The 21,041-nt window shown below is 37.3% G+C and overlaps 1 protein-coding gene across 2 annotated transcripts in view; it reads right to left on the bottom strand.

Moving 5' to 3' along the window:
- Positions 1-21,041, bottom strand: part of PRKG1 (protein kinase cGMP-dependent 1) — a 1,391,770-nt gene that overhangs the window by 533,919 nt on the left and 836,810 nt on the right. For both annotated transcript variants that reach the window (XM_058298873.2, XM_058298872.1), the window contains exon 4: positions 7,682-7,787. In XM_058298873.2, the coding sequence (XP_058154856.1) occupies positions 7,682-7,787 (106 nt within the window). The remainder of the gene's footprint in view (positions 1-7,681; positions 7,788-21,041) is intronic.

Here is a 21,041-nt window from a genome sequence, read left to right as displayed (position 1 = left end):
CCAAGGATAAAATCAACCTACTGCCCAAATCTCCAGGCAAAATAAATGCCAATTTGATGAGAAGAGCAGCAATGCAGAAGAGCTGAAGTACTCCAAATTCATTGAGGCTATATAGGGTGAAGTCTATGACTGCTAGTTTCAGAGCAGTGGCTCAACTCCTTACTATCTGTGACAACCTTGAGCAAGTTATTTAACCTCTCTGGTCTCGGTGTCCTCATCTGTAAAATGGAAATGATTTCAGTACTTAATTTATAGATTTTTGTTGAAGATTAAATTAGTTAGTGCATCTAATGTGTTTTGAACCCAGCTTGGCACACACTCAACAAATGTTTACTAGTATTATCTTTTATTTTGTTTGTTCCGAGGTATAAACAATCATGGTGGGACAGACCTTTATTTATGGTTGCAGAAACTCAGTCTAATTTTAAAGAAACTTGCCTATGATTTTTTTAAAGGGAGTATCAGAGATTGAGCCCAGGACCTCCTACATGTGAAGGAGGTGCTCAACCACTTGAGCTGCATCCTCTCCCCTTGCCTCTGATTTCTTACCTATAAATAGTGGAGCCAGGATATGAACCCAAGACTTCAAATCAACAAGTCTTACAAATACTTACAATATTTTAAATAATTTCTACTTTTATCTCATGTCCTAGATTAATGACTCAAAAAGAGACTAGCAGCACAAGCATCACCTGAGAGCTTGTTAGAAATGCACATTTTTAGGCCTCACTCCTAGCATTCAAAATCAAAATTATATGGGCAGCTATGTGCAGCTACTTTCTCTTTCCGTGGAGGATATGACAATTGCAGCAGGAAAATTCATGATTATCCTATTAGGATTATGAAACACTGTAACATGATGTTTAGTCAAGACTGTGGAGAATTTTACCCTGGTGACTTTAAACAAAAGAAAGTTGGCATTCTAGGATAGCAGAATTTCAAACCTGCCTGGGAGCAGAGAGCTGGATCTTTATACCACAAATTTCCTGTGTGATATTGGGCAAATCCTGTAACTAGTCTGGGCCTCAGTTTCCTCACCTGCAAAATGAAAGGCTCTCATATCCCTTAAAATTACATTTTACTCAATAAATGTTCTACCTATCTTCCTGACTATAATTTTGTAAATATGAGGAAAAAATAATTGAAGGAAATCAGAAACAAGGTGACTTACTGGATTGAGTTATAAGAAAATGAAATTCTTAGGTTTTCCAATCAGATCAGAGAAGGAAAAACTTTAATGGGGTTTAGAAATTTCATTATGCCAAAATCAAAAGTAAAGACAGAATATAGAAAACAAAGTCTTTATAATACCAAATTAACGGTATAAGGTAAATTGACTCTGTGGTCAGAAAAAAGAAAATATGACTATCCAACACTCAATTTTAAGTTTTCTGTAGTGGGGAGCTTCTATTAAAAAACAAACTATATATTTGAGTGCTATTATGGTAGATTCATATTGGGTAGTAAGAAATCTGAGTCTAAGCTTTAACTAGGTATATGCTTGTTTTTATTGCTCTAAGGCTCAGCTGCTTCACCTTTAAGATGTGCAGTGAGTCTCAGATCTTTTGAAAGCAAAAATTTTTTTAATTCTTGTTATCTATCAGACCTCAGAGGTGAAGATGCATCATTATATAGATCTGTACCTCTGTGTGGCAGAAACTACCAGATAAGAAAACTAAAGAAATTAAGGGAATGTTTCAGGAAGGTTTGATCTAGGTATCGACTATGCACAGAAGTCAGGAGCTCAAAACAATGTAAAATTATTCTCATAGTTAAGGCCATTCTGATATCTAAAGGATCATAGTGCAAGATTTCAATGATAAGGTGATTTTTCTCTTTTAGGGATAATCAATTGCTTTTCTAATACTCATATTCAGTAACACAATTGACTTACGTGTTGGATATATATACAAATATTATCATTTTAGAGAAGAGATGGAAGGACAAACTAGATTTGTGATAGAGATAGGGAATGAGGAACATAAAGTTTTGCCAGCTATGCTTTACCTCCTATGAGACCCTTCCACAGCAGCAACATCTAGGAGGGCTTCAGAACAAAAAGACTATGACTGAAGGAAGAATCATCACATTAGCTCTAGGGTTTACCAAAGGCCTTGTCACCCTTCTGCACCCATTTTTGTCCACTTATTTGTGGAAGCTGCTCATGTGGTAGGGTAGATGCGTTAGCTTTGGGCTTCCTGGAGAAGATACTGGATTCTGCATAAAGACAGCCAAACCACATGACTGGTAATTTAAAAACTGAGAAAAACACTACCAAGTTCCTTAACTGTTGTAGAGTTAGCTGGAAATCAAATGATATGATAGTCAAAGACCTTCAAAGTCCCAAAACTTTAAAATTCTATTTATTGAAAGTACAGTATGAAACCCTGGTGGCTAATTCTGTTAATACCCCATTCAACAACTCAGGGAAGGGAAATCAAAAATTCATAATTGTTTTGGGAGATATTAGATTCCGTATTCTGCCACAGCAGGCATACTCAGAAACACTGTGAAATATACCCATTCTAAGGGAGAGGAGGATTCTGGGATAAACTCCATGGACAGAGACAATGAAGAGGAAGAAAGGTATAAAGGGTTCATTCAACACTTAGCCAGGGTATTTGAGATGCCTATGACATGCCAGCTACTCTACTAGGTGCTCAAAAAGACAACTGACAAAAATTGATATGGTTCTGACCCTATGGCCCCTGCGTTTGAGAGCTGGGGAGTGGGTCAAAAGGCAAGAGGAGGACACTAACTAAATAATTGCCTCCATAGATGCCAAACTGAAATAGTGGTAAGTGCCACCAGACAGAGTTGTATGGTGTTATGAGAGCACATAAAAGCATGATTTGACTTAGGGAGATGAAGGAACATTTCTCTGAGAAAAGGATTCAAATTGTGATATGAAGTACAAACAGGAGTTGCCTATGTAAAAACAGAAGAGAAGGGAAGCAGATATGGCTCAACAAAGTGTTCTCCCAACTACCATATAGGAGGTCCAAGGTTCGATGCTCAGGGCCTCCTGGTAAAGGCACACTGGCCTATGTGGTGAGCTGGCCCACGTGGAGTGCTGGCCCACACAGAAAGCTGGCACAGCAAGATGACACAACAAAAAGGAGACACAGAGGAGAGAATAAGAGATGGAACAGATCAAGGAGATGAGGCGGCACAAAAGAATGATTGCCTCTCTCCCACTCTGGAAGGTCCCAGGATCAGTTCCCAGAGCCACCTAATGATAATACAAGCAGACACAGAAGAACATGCAGCGAATGGACACAGAGAACAGAAAATGAAGGGAGGGGGGAGAAATTAATGAATTAACTAACGTTTTTTTAAAAAAAGATAGAAGTGCATTTCATGCCAAGAAAAGAACATGTGCAAAAAAGTCCTGTGGTAGGAAACAGCATGGAGGATACAAGTGACTGGAAAACCATCATGTGACTCCAGCAAAGAGAAGGAGAAAGGAGAAGATAAATAGTGAGATGAATCTGGAGAGGTCAGTAGTAGCTGAGCCTTAGGAAGAGCTGTAGGAAACTGTGGAAAAGTTATATCCTGGAGTGCGGCAGATGACATGAGCAAATCGGCCTTTCCAAAAGATTACTCAGGCTACAAGTTGAGAATAGACTTGGCATTTCCCTACTTCCAAAAGCCCTACTGGGTAAACAGAACATTTTTTCAGGGTCAGCAGTAGCCTAAGTTCCAAACAATCCCTGCTGTGTCTCTGATTTTTGAATGAAGCAAGTAATAAAAACAAAGGTTCACCAACATCATTGTCATCAGCAGCAGCACTGGCTTCGTAGTTAAGAGCCAACTAAAAACGCAGGTTGCTACATGCATTCCCAGTGGTCACACAGCTGCATTCTGATGCACCTCTGGGTATCGATGCCAGGGCCAACAGCAATGACAGAGATTATGCTCAGCAAAGAGCAATGCAAATTAACTCTGGCATTATATGGCTCACTTTCCAGAATCCATCTTAAAAGCATGAAGCATTTTTCAATAGCCAAAGATGATGGAAAATGTTGACAACCAAAAAAAATCACTGCTGGAGACCTATAGCAAACACATCATGCTTAGCACTGCCCCTTGAATATTTTTGCTATGCTTGCATGGGAGCATCTGTGTTTACATCAGGGACTGGGAAATATAAGCACAAAAGAGAAACGACTAAATGGGATTAAAGAGCCAGAACTGCAGTTTGTTGTGGCATCTGATAGCAAATAGGGGGCCAAACTACAGGACTGGAAGTTACGAACTGGGTAAACACGGGAATCAAAATAAAAACCAACTTTGACAATAAACAAATGTCATTACATATTAGAGTGCATTTAAATACTAGAACACCACCTTTCTCTAACTCCAAACTTCTATGCTAATTTAGGAGAATGAGGTGGAAGAGATGGCAGGGGCAGATGAGTAGTGATATAAAATCATTCCTCTTTTAGCTTGTCACCACCACCTCTGAAATTCCTCAATTAGGAAGCAATCCCATGTACACTAGAGACCTACACTCTGAGGAATTCTGATGATTTGCATTTGAATTTGAATTTTTCTGATAGTATCACAATTGTTTTCCCCTTTAACATCTTCACAAAATATAAAACATTTATAGTGGAAGAAAAACAGATGAAAGTTTTATTTAGCAAGCACAACTTCCACCTTCTAAATGTTCAGAAAACTTTACAGTAAGTCAGTACTTTTACAGTGTTAGGGTAGGTAAGTCTTTCTTAACATGAAGTCATAGAGGAAAAACATGATTGACTTGACTAAATAAAATGTTAAAAGTGTTATAAAAAGTAAGAGAGAAGAAATTATTTTTTAAAAATCATTGACAAAAACAATTCTGAGGTTACAGTAGAAATTTTAATTAATTTTGGCCTTCTGAGTTGATCACATCTACTATTGTTTTCTTTGGAGATACAATGACATCTTTTAATAGCATTTTAAAAGAGAGATGGTAGCAAGTACTATTAGCCTGGGAATGTGAGAGAGTAAAGAATAGTATGCTCTCTTTCACTCAGGATAAGCAGTCACACGGGGACCTGCACTGAAAAGATCCCCATGCTTGATTTAATGCTCTGCTATTTCTATTTTGATATTGTGGAGGATTTTTGGTAAATGGCATTCTCTTTTTGTACCAGGTTCTACAAATCAGGTAACTGATCCTGCTTTTACTATCCTGTAAATTGCCTATCTACAAAGCACTAATTTTGATGTCAAAAAATACCAAGATGCCAAAGACATAGCCCCAGTCCAGAAACACTGAGTCTAGAAGTAGAAATAAGTTTAGTAGTTAAATTATTATACAAACATTATATATTATAAAACAAAGTAGAAAATTAGATGCATGGTAGAGATGAAGCTCCAGAGGAGGGAAAGCCCCTAGGGGGAATGAGGTCAGTGTCTGCAGGAGGTCATTTTTAGTTGGATCGAAAAAGAAGAGTGGGCTCTGAACACTGAATGTAGGTAAGAAGGGCAGAGAAGCAGCGTGCAAGGGAAAGCAAGGGGAATGTAAGGCATGTAGAATTGTTTGGTGTGCTAGGATCAAGAAAAAAACAGGCTAAAAAATTAGGTTGGCATTGGCTGTGGGGTGGCCTTGAATGTTCAGCTAATGAAGCTGTAAATAATTCAGCCAGAATTGGGAGCCACTAAAGAGTTGTAGAGAGAGAAACAGTTGGTCACAGATGTATTTTAGGGAGATTAAAGCTGGCATCAGACAGTGATGGCAATTGTGTCACCTCTCTGAATACACAGCCCAGTACTACGCTTGCAAATGACATAGACTGGAGGTTGTATTGAGTGGGCAGATGGAAAAGGGCATCAAGTCAGCACCTACCTCTTTTACATTCAACCAGTCAAAAGCTACCTGCTCTGAGCTGACCAATAGATCAAATTCACTCACCCTTGAAAAATACCTATTTGTTGTTATTGCTATTTATTTTTTTAATTACCAGAATAGATAACACAAACTAAGGTAGCTTTGAGAATAATATAAAAATAAAAAGTCTATTCAAATTGGAAAAAAACAAAAACAAAAAAAACAGTGAAACAGCTCCATTTCCAGAAAGAGTGCCTCCTGGAAAGGATTCTTGCTTAGAGTCCTGCAGGTTAGTGTCAGTTCAATTCCCTGAGAAAACAAACTTAGTTAGGGATGCTGAAATCAACATCGTAAATACCCAATGATTACATATGTAAGGCCAATAATAGTTTCCACCCTACAAGTAATCACTTTATTGGCTATCAATTAGGATCTTTATTAGAGCTACATTGAAAGAAATCAGGAACTCTTGCACTCTCAGTTAAGACTTAGAAAATGATTATTCATTATATTTCTACAGCAATACTGTCTATACATATTTATATTTATATACACACATGTACATACTATATATGTAAATTTATTTATTTGTATGTATATAGCAGCTGAATAATTAAATTTCCTCACAAACTGTCCTAAACTCCAAATAGAAATTTACATTTCCACCTCACCTAAGTGTTTCATCCAATCATGTGGGGGGAGAGCAACACCCCCCCAACACGCTCATAGAGTAATATTTCAATAGATAATTACTTGAAAGCCAATTAAAATTTGATTGTTCCTTTAGCAGGAATATAAAGGAAAAGTTTTATGTGGAAATGAAACATAGATAAAGGATGAAGCAGAAACAAAATGAATTATCCATAAGAAATGCCTAAATAAGTAACAGTCAAATTGAATCTTAAGAAGATTCAATAACTATCTGTTAAGATGTATCACTGAAACAAAATGTGAATTTGACTTAAGTTCTGTTTTAACCATTTCTTCACCAAAAATGAAAATATGAAATTAAAAAAACAGTTCAATATATTAGCTTTTAACAGTGAAATATTAATTAGTGGTACATCCCTTTTTAGTTCATATAATCTGTGCATCATTCTTTTATAATTAGTTCTGTTTTCAAAAGAATGATATAAAATAACTACTTTTTATTTTAAAAAGTCATCAGAATTTTCAATACTCTTTTCAATGATAAAATATTTTCTTCAAAATAAAATAAGCTTAGAGACATAAAAATTAATTTCAGTGAATATCATGTATATTCCTAAGAAATGAAAAGCTGGATTTTTTCCAAATTTCCATCATATATTGAGTCACTATGGTAATACATAAAGTCAAAGAAAGAAAAACTTTTTATATTTCAGAACTACAACACAAAAGGCATTTAATTTGGGGAATTAAATTCAGGATTAAAGGATAATAATCTTCTTGTAACTTTTTCATCTTAGTCATCTGACCTTTAATACCAAACCTCAAACAATAAGAGATGACTCACTTAGCTTTACAGTGCAAGCGGGTTTAGAAGAGGGACCATAAATATATTAACTAATCAATAGCTGGAGATGAACTCAATATCCTTTTATATCAAGCAAATTTTTCTTTGCTTCTCTGAGCCGCACTCCTCTTTTGAGAGAGCTTCGAATTGCTGAATATATGTGATGAAACTCTGGAGGTTTGACTTAACTACATATCATGAAAACTGGCACTGAAAACATAAAGAAACTAGTGCCAAGTCTTGCACCTCCACAAATTCCTAGGCTATTAAGACTGGGATAAAGGCAAGAAGACTTCACTACATTTTAGAGAAGAAGGCTGAAAAGACAATACGTGCTATCAAAATAACAAAAGAAAGTATCCTACCTTTTTAAAAATTCCATATACTCGGTATGCTTGATGAGTCCTGTCCTCATCATTATTGTTTGAAAACATTGCCGATCAATGGCCCAGAGTTTCACATTTACAAGAGCTGGGTAAAAAGAGAAACAGGGAAAATGTTAATTAGAGAAATTCAACTGTGAACAACCTCCTGCAAAGAAATGAGTAATTCATGAGAGGTGTGAGAATGATTAACCTTTTACACACATTTAAGGCTAAAATCATAATGCTGTCCAATTATGTTAAAAAGTCATGTATGGTTACAGGCAAATTGTAGTTCATAATTTTCCAGACCAATATTATTGTCTAATTGAAAAGGTTCCTATTATGCTTATGTCTCTAAGGAGATGAAAGCACCTAAGTACACATTGGAAGTATTTAGAAACTTCAAGTCTGTCTATGATAGATATCACATACAATGAAAGAGAAGCTCACAAGTAATAACGCTTACTGGTAATTAGCCAGAATGGTGTGAGTCACACATATGACTACTTTAATTGTAAAAAAACCATGATGGGGTAAAATTCAATCTTCTAGTTCAGGAGAAAATTTAATATAATAGAAATAATAATTACACAAGATTTCTACACAAAGCTCATTTTACAAATTATAATCTATGGCCAAAATTACCACATGAAGTTATATTATTGAATTTAATTTCTACTCTTACCCCTCACTAATTTGGACAATGTTTAATTAAGTTTTAAGACTAAATACCACGGAACTTTACCATTTGGTCTATTAAGCACATAGCAAATAGTCAAGTTTTAGAAAACGATAGAAAGACAAATATTATAATGTTTAACAGGACAATACAGCACAATGAATTTAGGTTTTAAAAGATGAGTGCACAAAAAATCTTGGTAATTGAATCTGTGTGATGGGTATATGAGGTTTATTTTACTATTCTGTCTACTTTTTAGGTATATTTGCAAATGTTCATAATAGGAAATATTTTCAGTTAGTATATGAAAGCCAGTTTATACATTGTATGGGGTGTGGAATAGAGAGACTGTGTGAAAGTATGAACAGGCTGTTGAATGGGATCAGGATATAGTTGATGAGCCTGGCATAGAAAGATGGAAGAATGCAATTATCTCGTCAAGATTTGGGGATGAAGGAGAGACATTGTTAGCAGAGTAACCAGGGTATGTGCATGCCTTGTGGGGAGGTATTAGGAGTAACACAGAAAAACGAGAGAGAAAGAAGATAAATGGAATCCTGGACTCTAGAGTAAACTCAGTCTTCAAATTTTACCTCATTTTTCCTTGCAAAGTTGTTTGAGGCTAAGAAACTAGAGCACCACTTCTCCCGTGGCCAGTTACTGGAGAAAAAAAGGTGTTCAGTTGAGAAGAAAAAGAACAAAGCTACAAGGACTATAGTGTACATGGCACCTTTCCAATTATCCTTTAAAAAAATGACACTTTATCAAAAACAAACCTTAGGAGCGGAAGCAGCTCAAGCGATTGAGTGCCTGCTTCCCATGTACGAGGTCCTGGCTTCAGTCCCTGGTACCTCCTAAAAAAACAAACAAAAAACTCTCATAGCTATTCTCCAGCCATATTCTAATTCCTCTGCTGAGTCCAGGCTGTTTTCCAGAACACCTGCTTACTTGAGACAAACCATAAAATTACATGAGAGAGCCACAGAAGACTGGATTAATTGGGGAAAAGTTCACAAAATGTAGAACTAGAAATGGACCTTAAAGAATAGTAGTTGGTGAGCCAGAAGAGAGATTGCCAAAGGGTTACACAGGTTGGTAAAGTGCATAAATAGAAGCACATCAGGGAATGAACTCCAACTGCAGGAGTATAGTCAGGAATCAAACAAACCAAAATGGCAGAGACTTCAGTATGAGAACTGTATAGTTTATGAGTAAGTTGATGTGGGTCTCTGGAAGCCAGGCTGATGAATTGAGGATTCATGTGATGGACAACAAAAAGCTATTAGAGACCTTTAAAAGAAAAACAAATGAAAACAACCAAGATTTAAAGTAATACACAATGGGGGCATCGTAATTCTTTGAATTGCCTACAATTAAAAAAAAATAAAATGAAAATTTTCCGCATTCTCATCATTTTTAACAGTATCTAGGTATTTCACAGCATTGATATGCCTTCAATGAAAGGACAAATTAAGATGCTCCAACCAATTTTGTTATTTTTAAAAATAGCAGCAATAAAAGTAACTATTTTATATATTCTTAATATGGCCCTTGAATAGATTCTCAGAAGTGGAATGTCTAAACTAAGTAAAGCATATATACATTGCAAGGCTTTTCCCTTAAAAAGACTTAAATGCATATTCCCAGCAGCAGTGTATTAAAGTTTCTATTATAGGCTCTTATAAAGAGAAGTGACATGATCAAAATGAAAGCTGGGACAGACTAATCTGGGAAGGGCATAAATTGAATTTAGAGACACCTGAATCATACAGAATACAGACCTACACTGGTGCTGTGAATAACAATTTATGTACAAACCATAGAGCAACAAAGTAATAAGATGAGAACTCTGTGTGAAGAAAATTGTTCTGGTAAAATGGTATGCACACAGTTTCAAGAAACAACATAATTCCAAGCAGACAGCCACAGTAATTCTAAGTAAAGTGGTTTTTTTAAAAGATGTGTATAATTATTTCTCCCCACCCCCCATTGTCTGCTTTCTGTTTCCATTTACTGTGTGTTCTTCTATGTCTGCTTGTATTCTCATTAAGTGACTCCGTAAACTGATCCTGGGACCTTCTGGAGTGGGTGAGAAGTGATCACTCTCTTGAGCCAACCTCAACTGCCTGCTCTGCTACTTCTTCTTATTTTCTCTCCTCTGTGTCTCTTGTTAAGTCATCTTGCTGTGCCACCTCTCCATGTCAACTGACACTCCTGCGCAGGGCAGCATTCCTGTATGGGGCGGCACTTCCACGTGGGGTGGCATTCCCATATGGGCCAGCACTCTGTGTGGACCAGCTCGCTGCACGGTCCAGCTTGCCCTCACCAAGAGGCCCTGGGCATCAAACTCTGGACCTCCTATATGGTAGACGGGAGCCCATCTGCTTGAGCCACATCTGTTTCCCATGAGAAAGGTCTTAAAGAAGATGATAGCAATGGGAATCAGAACAAAAGACTGACAACTGTGTGTTTGTTTATGCATGCATGCATGCATTGTGGGGTATGGGGAGAAAGATATGTGAACAAGGTACCTGCAAACTTTTAAGTCTGAGTTCATACCTCAAGTCTTGGATCCATTCCTGGTCCCTTTGGATTAACAACTTCTCTCTTTCACCCATGAATTGTGACAGCTATTTTTATATGTATCACCCTCTAGCACTAGCACTATCACGTTCTCCTATATTGTCGATTATCTCCCATATGTCTATATCATATTTCCTCAAATGCTTGTTCATTCTTTCAGAGAAAAGTCCTTGTCTCATCCCTTATAATCCCTTACCTAAATTCCTAGAAATTAGCTTTTTATCTGGTAAGCATTGGGTACATTTGTTGATTTATGAAACTTATGTACATGAACTTCACCTGCAAAAAAAAGCAAGTATGTTTGAGTGGTCTCCAATGGTACATTAAAATGTCTAAACTGAACCTATTTGTTATGGTAATCCATGTATTAAAAAATGACCTCTAAAAATAAATTCACAGAATTCAACAATTTGATTTAATCTTTTGGTTCCCATTTAGATGGATGTGAGAGTTTAAGTCTTTTATGGACCCCAGAAAACCTGTTCTTGAAGCTAATCCATTCCAGTGCATGTAAACCTATTGTAAGTATGACCTTTTGATTAAATTGCTTCAGTTAAGGGACTTGGATTAGATTGTGTGACCCAGGATGGGTCTTAATCCTCTTACTGGAGTCCTTTATAAAGGGAGGAACCTAAAAAACCACAGAAACAGAAAAAAAAGAGACAGAGAGAAACTATAGAAGTTGAAATCAATGAATCTGGGAGAGAGAAAAAACAAAGATTAAGCCACTGAAGCTGAAAGCAACAAGGCCCAGAGGAGAGGGGACAGACCAGTGGACACCAACTGCCATGTGTCTAATAAACCACAGCTGCAGCGTGAAAAGAAAACGTTTTTATATGACTCTACCATTTGCCTGATTGCCCACAACTGCAGCATGAGGAGAAGCACCTCCTGATGATGCCTTGATATGGATACTTTCAGGGCCTCAGAACTGTAGAGTTTCAACCTAACAAATCACCATTGTAAAAGCCAATTCATTTCTGGTATATCACTCCCAGCAGCTTTTAGCAAACTAAAATAATGTGCTATCAAAATATCTCCAAGCAAAATGCTTTTTATATTTTGCCTGATAATGAACATGGCAGGCCTGTAAATTTGCCCACAACATTGGACAATATGCCAGAACTTTCTTTAAATTAGATCAGTATTCATATTAGCAAAGTCAGCATTTTACAAGCAGTCATCAAAATTGTGGTTATATTAGAGTTGTGATTAACACCTTGCTTCTCACATAGTCTACTGGAGTGTAAGTCTGCTGCTTCTAAAACTTAGAGAGACCATTTCAAAAAAAATAAAAACCTCCCCATTTCCTGTTGATCTAAAGTGGTATATTAATCTCTGTAGGGAATAAGAACTTCACAAATAAAATTCATATAATTTTCACAATGATTATTGTTGTTGAACACTTTAGTCTGAAGGGCATAAAGCAGAGAAAAGTTGGGAAAGGGATTTTTCTTTTAGTTCAAATATGAATTTAAAACTGTCTGCTAAAGTTTTTCTCATTTTCTCAGGCTAACACCACAGTCCACTCAGTGGAAATTATTACTTGGAGACCTCTAAGTGCAGAAGTTTTAAGAGCACCTTAACATAGGAAACAGTCTGCTTTCATTAAGTGGACAACAAGTTTACAGAGGAAAGAGCCACAAAATTGTGCTAAACTGAGAGATCACAAAACTGGGTTTGGCTTAAATTCTAGTATTAAGAATTCATTTGCTGTCCAACTCAAATTTGGAAGAATTTTGAGAAGGTGTATGTGGGTATAAAGCACTCCATAGACATAAATATTTATTCTAAATAAATAAATAATTTTTTTTTATTTTATACAAATAAGGCACACACTGGTACTAAATGTATGGGATAGTAAACAAAATTACAATTCCTGCCTTCAGCTTATGGTCTAGTACATATGGTCTCAGCCAAATCTGTCTGTGGTCTGTTTTGGTATGGCCCACTAACTAAGAAAGAATTTCATATTTTTAGAGGGCTGGAAAAAAGTTTTAAAAAGAATATTTCTTGACACATGAAAATTACACGAAACAAGTTTCAGTTTCTTTGTAAATAAAGTCTTATTGGAAGATAGCTGTGCCCATTCATTGGCAAATTTTCTCTGGCAGCTTTTGCACTGCAACTTAGTAGTTGAGTAGGTACAATAGAAACCTATAGAAGGCAAAGCCTAAAATATTTACTGTTTGGTCCTTTATACATTTGTCGATGCCTGGTCTTGTATAAGAGAAAGGTAATTAGTACAAAAGGAAAAAAATCAAGAGATAAATGGTGCCAAGGGCAAAAGTATATGAGACTAAATTCAAATAGGAAAGGAATACAAATACGTCTTGTCGGGAGAGGCTGAAAAGGGCCAGGTGAAGAATTCTTTGCAGAAGAGAATTATTTAAGCCAGATTCTTCACTAGAATCCATGAAGCCCCAAGGAGTTCGTGGGTAGAACTCAAGGGGTCCAAGAAGGACAAGACCTTTATTTTTACTGATCTGTTGCTGATATTTCACATTGGTCACCTGTAGATACCATAGCTGTTTCCATGTATTTCCACTGTATTCCAATATCAATGGTTTCCTTTGTAATCCTATGTATTTTATTTTATGCTTTTAAAAACATTATTTGAGATTGGTCTATATGCTTCATGAAACTGCCAGATAGGTTCATGGTACCCATAAGATTAAGTGCCACTGACCTGAAGAAGTCCTAGAGAAAGAATTGGGTCAAAGAAGGAAGTAGTGGGAGTTGAAAGGGTAGGGCTGACCCTCAGCTGGTCTGCAACCATAGGTGCGTGCCAATTGTTAAAACACAGACACACTTTTCTACCATTTAGTAAACAGTTACTTCCCTGAGTTTGCTGGGCATCTCCTTGGCCTTTCCCCCACATTCCCCTAGGATGAGTAACTAAAGGGTTAAAACACTAAGCTCAGCAGGGACCCCCCCCCCAGGCCTTGCTTAGGAATCAAGGCTGCCAGGAGAGTTGTGTCATGTTTTTAATGTCACCCCACCACAACTACCACAAGGACTTTCCAGGAAGAAGGGTTCCTATGCATAAAGAAGAAAAAGTGACTCTTGCAGAAATTGCAACCAGTCCAGTGAAGCTAAGGAGCTGGCTGAGGTAGGAAGTAGTCAGAGGTGAAAGTGAAGAGATAAGGAAGGGGCACATGGCTAGCTGGGAGAGGTTCTTATCTGCTTTGCTACAGAGTAGGGACTGCTGCTGGGGTGAGTAAGGAGGCTACTATTGAAGGTGATTAACTTCAAAAACGCTGTACTGGCAGTACCCTAATGGTACACTGGAAGAAGATTATACTGGAGAAGAGAGGGAGAGTGATCACTTAGCAGACTCCTGCAGTAAGCCATGTGAGTGACTCTGGTAATGGCAATCAAGTAAGAATGTCGGAAAAATTGAAAAGTATTGAGGAGCCTGAGTAGACAGGGCATGTCAAGTAACTAGAATTTGACCTTGACCCAATTTTCTAGCCTGGATATAGGGATGGAAATAAAGAAGGGAAATAATGAATGCTGTAGTTGTATTATTCAAAATAACTCTTTTAAGTGGGAGAACCATGCATATCATACGGGAACCTAAGTGACTTGCAATGACCAGAGTGAGCTTGGAATTATCAATTTCTACATTATAAATATAAACTTATATATTTAAACTTTTTTCATACTTTTAAAATTATCCTTGAAGATCCAGAATATGAAGAAAAGCCTACTTTCATATTCTTCATATTCTGGAATCACTCAGTCCAACAGACATTTACATGCTAGAAAAAAATGTGCCTGGTTGCTGTGAATCCCAGGACAAACATCTTGATATCCAGGTAGCTTTGGGAGCATTAAGAAGGCTAAGACGAAGAGTCACAAAAGTTATCAAGAGTCAGCTAAGTGAATTTTATGTTAGGGAACAATTTTTCCTTTTACAAAAGTTGATCCGATGGATTTTATTAGGTTAGATAACTCAAAAAGTGTGTTTCTTTTTTATTTATTATTGTTATTTTCCGTAAGTCCCCTACCAAGTACTTATAAAAGAAATATTTAAATACTAAGCAGTCCCAGGGAAGAATTCATATCTCATAGGGAGGCACTGACGGTGTTTCCCAGGTCTTCCCAAGCCTCATCTCCAGCCTGAACCTGCCCTCTAGACCTCCAGATTAAAGTTTGTTTTACCCCAAGTCCGTGCTCATGACGGTCCCTAAAAGCTACAATGACTTTCTCCACAGTTGTCTCCTAAAGCTCCCATTATCCTTGCAAGACCCAGATCAAATATAGCTTTTATATTTTTACCTTTTTTTGGACCCTTCCAGGCAAAACTTTCTCCAGGCTTGCATTCTCCTAGCCCTTGATGTTTTTAAATCTGCACTGTCCAATTTGAAATGATGTGGTACAATGGGATTCCCAGGAATGACAGCCACTAACCACATGTGGCTATGCAGCACATGAAAGAAGGCTGGTGTGGATTTAGATAAGCCATATGTGTATATTACACCCAATATTTGGAAGATTTTGTGTGGAAAAAAGAATATTAATAAAAATTAATGATTTTATAGTGATTACCTGTTAGAAAGATGATATTTTGGATATATTGGGTTACGTAGAAACATACTAGTAAAATTAATTTCACCTGTTTCATGTGACTTTTTAATATAGTCCCTGTTCTTTAGGGAACATTCTAAGACATCAGGTGGGCCTCACTTAAAGATTTCCGCTGATCCATGTTCTCCCTAAGTGGGCTAGAGGCTTTCGAGGGCTTAGGAAGGAAAAAGAAAAGCACCATCAATTCCCTCTTATACCTCATCTTCAACTCTATTCAGAGACAACTCTTACCACAAGATGCTGTAACATATGCTCACGAATTCCAGAAGCCTGCCCGACCCTCATCTCTTGATGCCGGAATCCTCTGTGATCATGCAAATACTTACGCGACAGAATCAGAGGCTCGGGAGAGACTTTAAGGAGGCCCATCAAGCCCACAATTGCTTCCCAACATTATCAAGGCATATGTTAGCCTAAAGCTATACACCAACTGCCTGTACTTATTTAAGCATGATCTGGGGAAAATGCTTCATAATTAGAAAAGGCCATTTGCTGTTTACAATGCATCTGGCACAGACCTATGTCTCCATGGTGCAAATTGTCTTGATGTTAGTATGGAAGATATATTTTCATCTTTTCTTGCCTAGAAAAGTTATCTTTTTAGTAAGATATATGGAGAGGATGGATTGTAACACTGGAGATTGTAGAGAAGAATATTATTATAAACCCCAATAGTAGAAAAATAAATATTGGATTGCTGTGATGTTTACATATTTGAAACGATGTGGTACAGTGGGATTCCCAGGAATGCAGCAGACGAAATGAAATAGGTGTTTCTTTAAATTTTGCTTGACTTCAGATCTTGTACAATGTAACTAGAAAAGGCCAAGCAGTGACTTTTAAAACATTAACCAGCATAACTATTTTAATATTTCAATTTACTTTTAAATCTTAAGGATTGTGGAGGGCTTAATGGATGGTGATATATTTTAGTACAGATGTGGTAGTAATAATAATAGTAGTTATTATTTGAGCATCTTTATTGAACATTTACTGTTAAGTATAACAGACAAAGTTCCAGTTGCATCTTATTGTCTATGTCAACTCTATGAGGTATTTTTATTCCCTTTTTATAAATATGGAAATGGAGTCCCTGAAAAGATGAGTTACTTCCTAGGTCACATATTAAATCACTGGAAGAGTCAGGTCCGTCTCACTCCAAAGTCTAATATCTTTCTACTAGTACAAGAGTAACTGCTTTCCTCACTCCATGTTTTCCTGGTGCCTTTCATCACCCTTCTCATTTTTATTAATACTCAGAACCACAGATGCAACATGGAATTATGATGTAATAAATAAGGCAGAGGATTCTTTTAAATTAAAGTAGAAGTGGCCCGCTAACTTTACCCACGGTTTTACAGGAGGCTTATACCTATAGCAGGCTCCTGTTGGGAACCCTATACCCTACCTCCCCTACCCTTGGCATTCAGTAGAATGCCAAACTCAGAATGCTCCCCTCTCTAACTCCCGGAACAAATAAACCTCAGTCCAGCTGACAGCAGTCACTGAGGGTAGCAGAGATAAATGTGCATGAAGGCTCAAGTTTGACAGAACAAATTCAACTCATGCAGAACTCTAACCATGTCTCCCTTCTTGATGACTGAAGCCCAGAAGCAACAATAGCTAGATCCTGAATAGTCACAGGTTCTGAGGTTGCAGAATGGAACCCAAGTTATGGAAGCAGGGAATTCCCCTACTGTACCGATCTTTCTCCCTGCAGCTATACTTGTTCATGACAATACACCGTATTGTCTTATAGTAGTTCAACCAAAGTGCAATTACTCATAAGTCAGCAGACACCTAGCTCCTGGGAACTGGGTGGGGTAGAAGAATAAAAGAAAGGAAGAAATCATCTGAACAACCCTGGGATGAAGCAACGGTCACGTGTGTGAGGAAAAAGAACAAGAAGAATGGGAGCATAAGCCTATATGTTTATATGCTTATCTCTCTCTAAATTTCCATGACCTTGTGATTGTGCCACCTTTGTGACTTGCATCACTCTGCTTTGTTTCATAGTCATTCATGTATTTTAGTTATATAAGTATCATACTGATCCTGAGTATTGCAAAGTTCTCATAGTACCAACAAATGTATGTGGATGAATAAATGATCAAGTGGCAAAAGAAAAATATGTGAAAAAAAATGATGAAAGCAAGACTACTGAGAAAACTCAGGAACTGTCCTAAAATATTTGGTGGGTTATTAGACATCAAGTAAATTTAACATAGCTGTTTAAAATAGGATGAAGGGTGAAGCAGATATGGCCCAACTGATAGAGCATCCACCTACCATATAGGAGGTCCAGGGTTCAAACCCAGGGCCTCCTGGCCTGTGTGATGAGAGGGCCCACATGCAGTGCTGCCACATGCAAGGAGTGCCATGCCACGTAGGGTAGCCCCACGCACTGGAGTATGCCCCACAAGGAGAGATATCCCGTGTGATAACAGCACAGCCCGCCCAGGAGTGGTGCCACACACACACACAGAGCTGACACAGCAAGATGATGCAACAAAAAGAGACACAGATTCCTGGTGCTGCCAAGAATGTAAGTGCACACAGAAGAACACACAGCGAATGGACACAAGAGAGCAGACAATGGGGGAGTAGGGGGATAAATAAAGTAAATCTTTTAAAAAAGGTATTTAAATAAATAAATGAATGAATGAATGAATGAATGAATGAATGAAATAGAATGAAGGGCTAGTCCCAAATGGAGAATTGAAGACATTTATTACAAACATTCTGTGGGCATTTATTGAGACATTACTATGTGCCAAAACTGTGTTAGGCACTGGCAGTTTTTGATAAACAACATAGAGATCTTGCTCTCAAGTAGTTCCTTGCTTTCTTCACTCTTCCTTTTTATTAGTACAGTCAACTCTTTAGTTTATTATTCAGTCTTGAGCTAACAACCTGTCTGAATTTGAACCAATCCACCAGGTAATGCTTCTGGTGGATTAAGAGGCAATTCCTTATGACTTGTCTAGGGAAAGAACTAAGACCAGTGATTGGAAACTATAGGCCTGGCAATTAGGATTCAACCTACAGAAGAAAGAGCAACAATGATTAAATCTTATACTAAGAAGCTTTTCATCAAAGGAAATGGTTATGTATGTTAATATGGTAGATAAAAGATTACTGAATCTAGGAGAAATCGAATTCGATCACCTCAAAGGAGCAGTTCAAACAATGATTTTACAGTAACTTTAGGAGCAACACAGAGAGCAGGGAGTCACAGATCTACATAATAAAGTATAAAATGATAGTTATTTTGAGGTTACGTCTCCCTTTGTGGGATATTGTCCCAAATGGATGTTGCTTTAATGATTGACCCTATGTTAGCTGCCTAGGAAAAGAGTCAGATGTCTTTTGTTGACTTTCCTGAGGGAAATGACGCTTCTGTCAATGCTTAATGGGCAAATTTAAGGATTCCCAGGGACTCAAAAGATGAAAGCACAAGACTGCATGCCAGGGTGGGAAGAACTAGCAATTTTCAGTCAGGCCTGTGTGGGCATCTTGCCTTGGGCAAGTAATTTAAACTTACATTCATCTCCTTTGGGAAACAAAGATGATAATGCACGCCTCATGAGATTGTTCCGAGAGACAAATGAAATGATTTGTATTAGATACCCAACCCAGCATGGTGTCAGGGGCCTGTAATTCATTCATCAGTGCCCTTTAATGACATTTCCATTTTATAAATACATAAAAAACAGAATAAATAAGCATTAATCTACAGGGTGGTGACAATGAATTCCAACAGTTAAAAAAGAGAGAAAAGTTTAAAACAGCCATGGAGAGCTTCACTGACTTAATGCTTTATTTCAGAAGGGAAAAACAAAAACAAAAACATTACCTGGCAAATTGCACCCAGGTTTAGGCAGACTGAGGTTAAGAGGGAAAATTAAGATAAAAATAAGGACACAGAGTATGTTAATCAGGTGGCAAAGACAAGAAAATTGGATAATGGAAGCACAGAGCTCTTTGAAGGTAAGAAATGTGTCTTGTTCATCTTTGTATACCCAGACTTCACACCATTCTTAGCTGATAGTATGGTGTTCAATAAATGTTTGCTGAATGAATAGCTCATACATATTCCTTGCTGGTGCTCTAGGGACAAATGTCACTCAACTTTTCATTTCAGGATCACCCTTAAATCTATTATAAATAGGCTTCACGTAATTTAATTGAAGTCAAAGCCCAGAAAATTTCTAGACTCAATTATTAAACAGATGGCTTGTGATACTTTAGAAGAGGAAGTCCAGGCTGGGTAGCCATTTGACTTTTTTAATGAGATCCACATTAAGTATGTGGCTCTTTAATATGTCAGAGGGTCCAGATAACACCAGTGAGGTTCCTTCCAAATGTGGCCCATTTTGGGCTTTAAGCATAAGCCTCAAACTCTGGCAAGCTATCAAGAAAGGTTCTGCTGGCAGCCCTCTTAGGGTGACATGATTTCCTGCAGGTTGGCACATTTTGAATAGTGTGCCTAATCCACTTGTTGTGGTAAAATGTCATTGCACATCTGTGCATAACAACAGATTTTAAGTCTTTAATCTCGTTAAGGAAGTTGAATTATATCTGTTAAGTCCTTTTGTCAGTTGTCTGGGTTGTATCCCCAAAAATTACATCAAGATGTGGAAAACATATGTTTGTGGATTTGCTGAAATTCAAGTAAACATCTTTAAAAGGTCATCCTAATAACTTTTCCTTACAAATTGAATTCTGTGACTTCAACTCAGCAATGTTACTAAAATTTAGTAACATCAGTTCTTATTTCATACTGTTTCTCTTTCTGCAAATGGTGTGTCTATATGCCAGAAGTCATATATTTGATGCACTCTTAATCTAATTTCTTTAGGGGGAAAAAATGAAGCATTAAGATCATTTGCCTATTAGCCCCCTGCCATATCTCCCCTTCAGTGCTCACTGTTGATATGATTTAGAAGTTTCCATCTACATTGTATACTTCTGCATCACCTCAGTTCATTCGTATCTTACAGCTAGACTCAACAATAATAATTTCAAGTTCTCACATAAATATGAAAACCAATGCTTCTATCTAGGTCCTGTTAAGAAATTGTATGACAGAACTGGTTAAAAGAAACAAATGCAATACTACTTGGCATTTATTTTCCAGGTCCTAGTAGGTTTTGAAATAGAAGTGTACTGTTTTGACCCATCTCATCTTCAGTAAATTACATGTATTTCTCCAAGTCTGGAAAACGTTACTAGGAAAAGGAACTCTCTAACAGTCTCCTCCACTGGAAGATGAAGGAGACAACATCAAGAAATGTCAAGTGAGCTCAGCTGTTTTATATTTTCAAAATTGTCTGCTTTTGGCACATTATGAGAATGTCATTTCCATTCTTGTGATTTTTCTCCTGTGGAAGATGCATGGAATTTCAAAGAAAAGTGATCATTCTGCAATGATTAGAAAAATATGCTGTAATTGACATGAAAGCAGAGGTTGGTTGTGCTTTTATGCAATGTGGAAACTGATAG

This window comes from Dasypus novemcinctus, chromosome 6 (genome assembly GCF_030445035.2).
Source record: "Dasypus novemcinctus isolate mDasNov1 chromosome 6, mDasNov1.1.hap2, whole genome shotgun sequence".
Lineage (NCBI taxonomy): Eukaryota > Metazoa > Chordata > Mammalia > Cingulata > Dasypodidae > Dasypus > Dasypus novemcinctus.
Note: the sequence above shows the minus strand (reverse complement) of the source record. Positions and strands in the feature narration are given on the sequence as shown.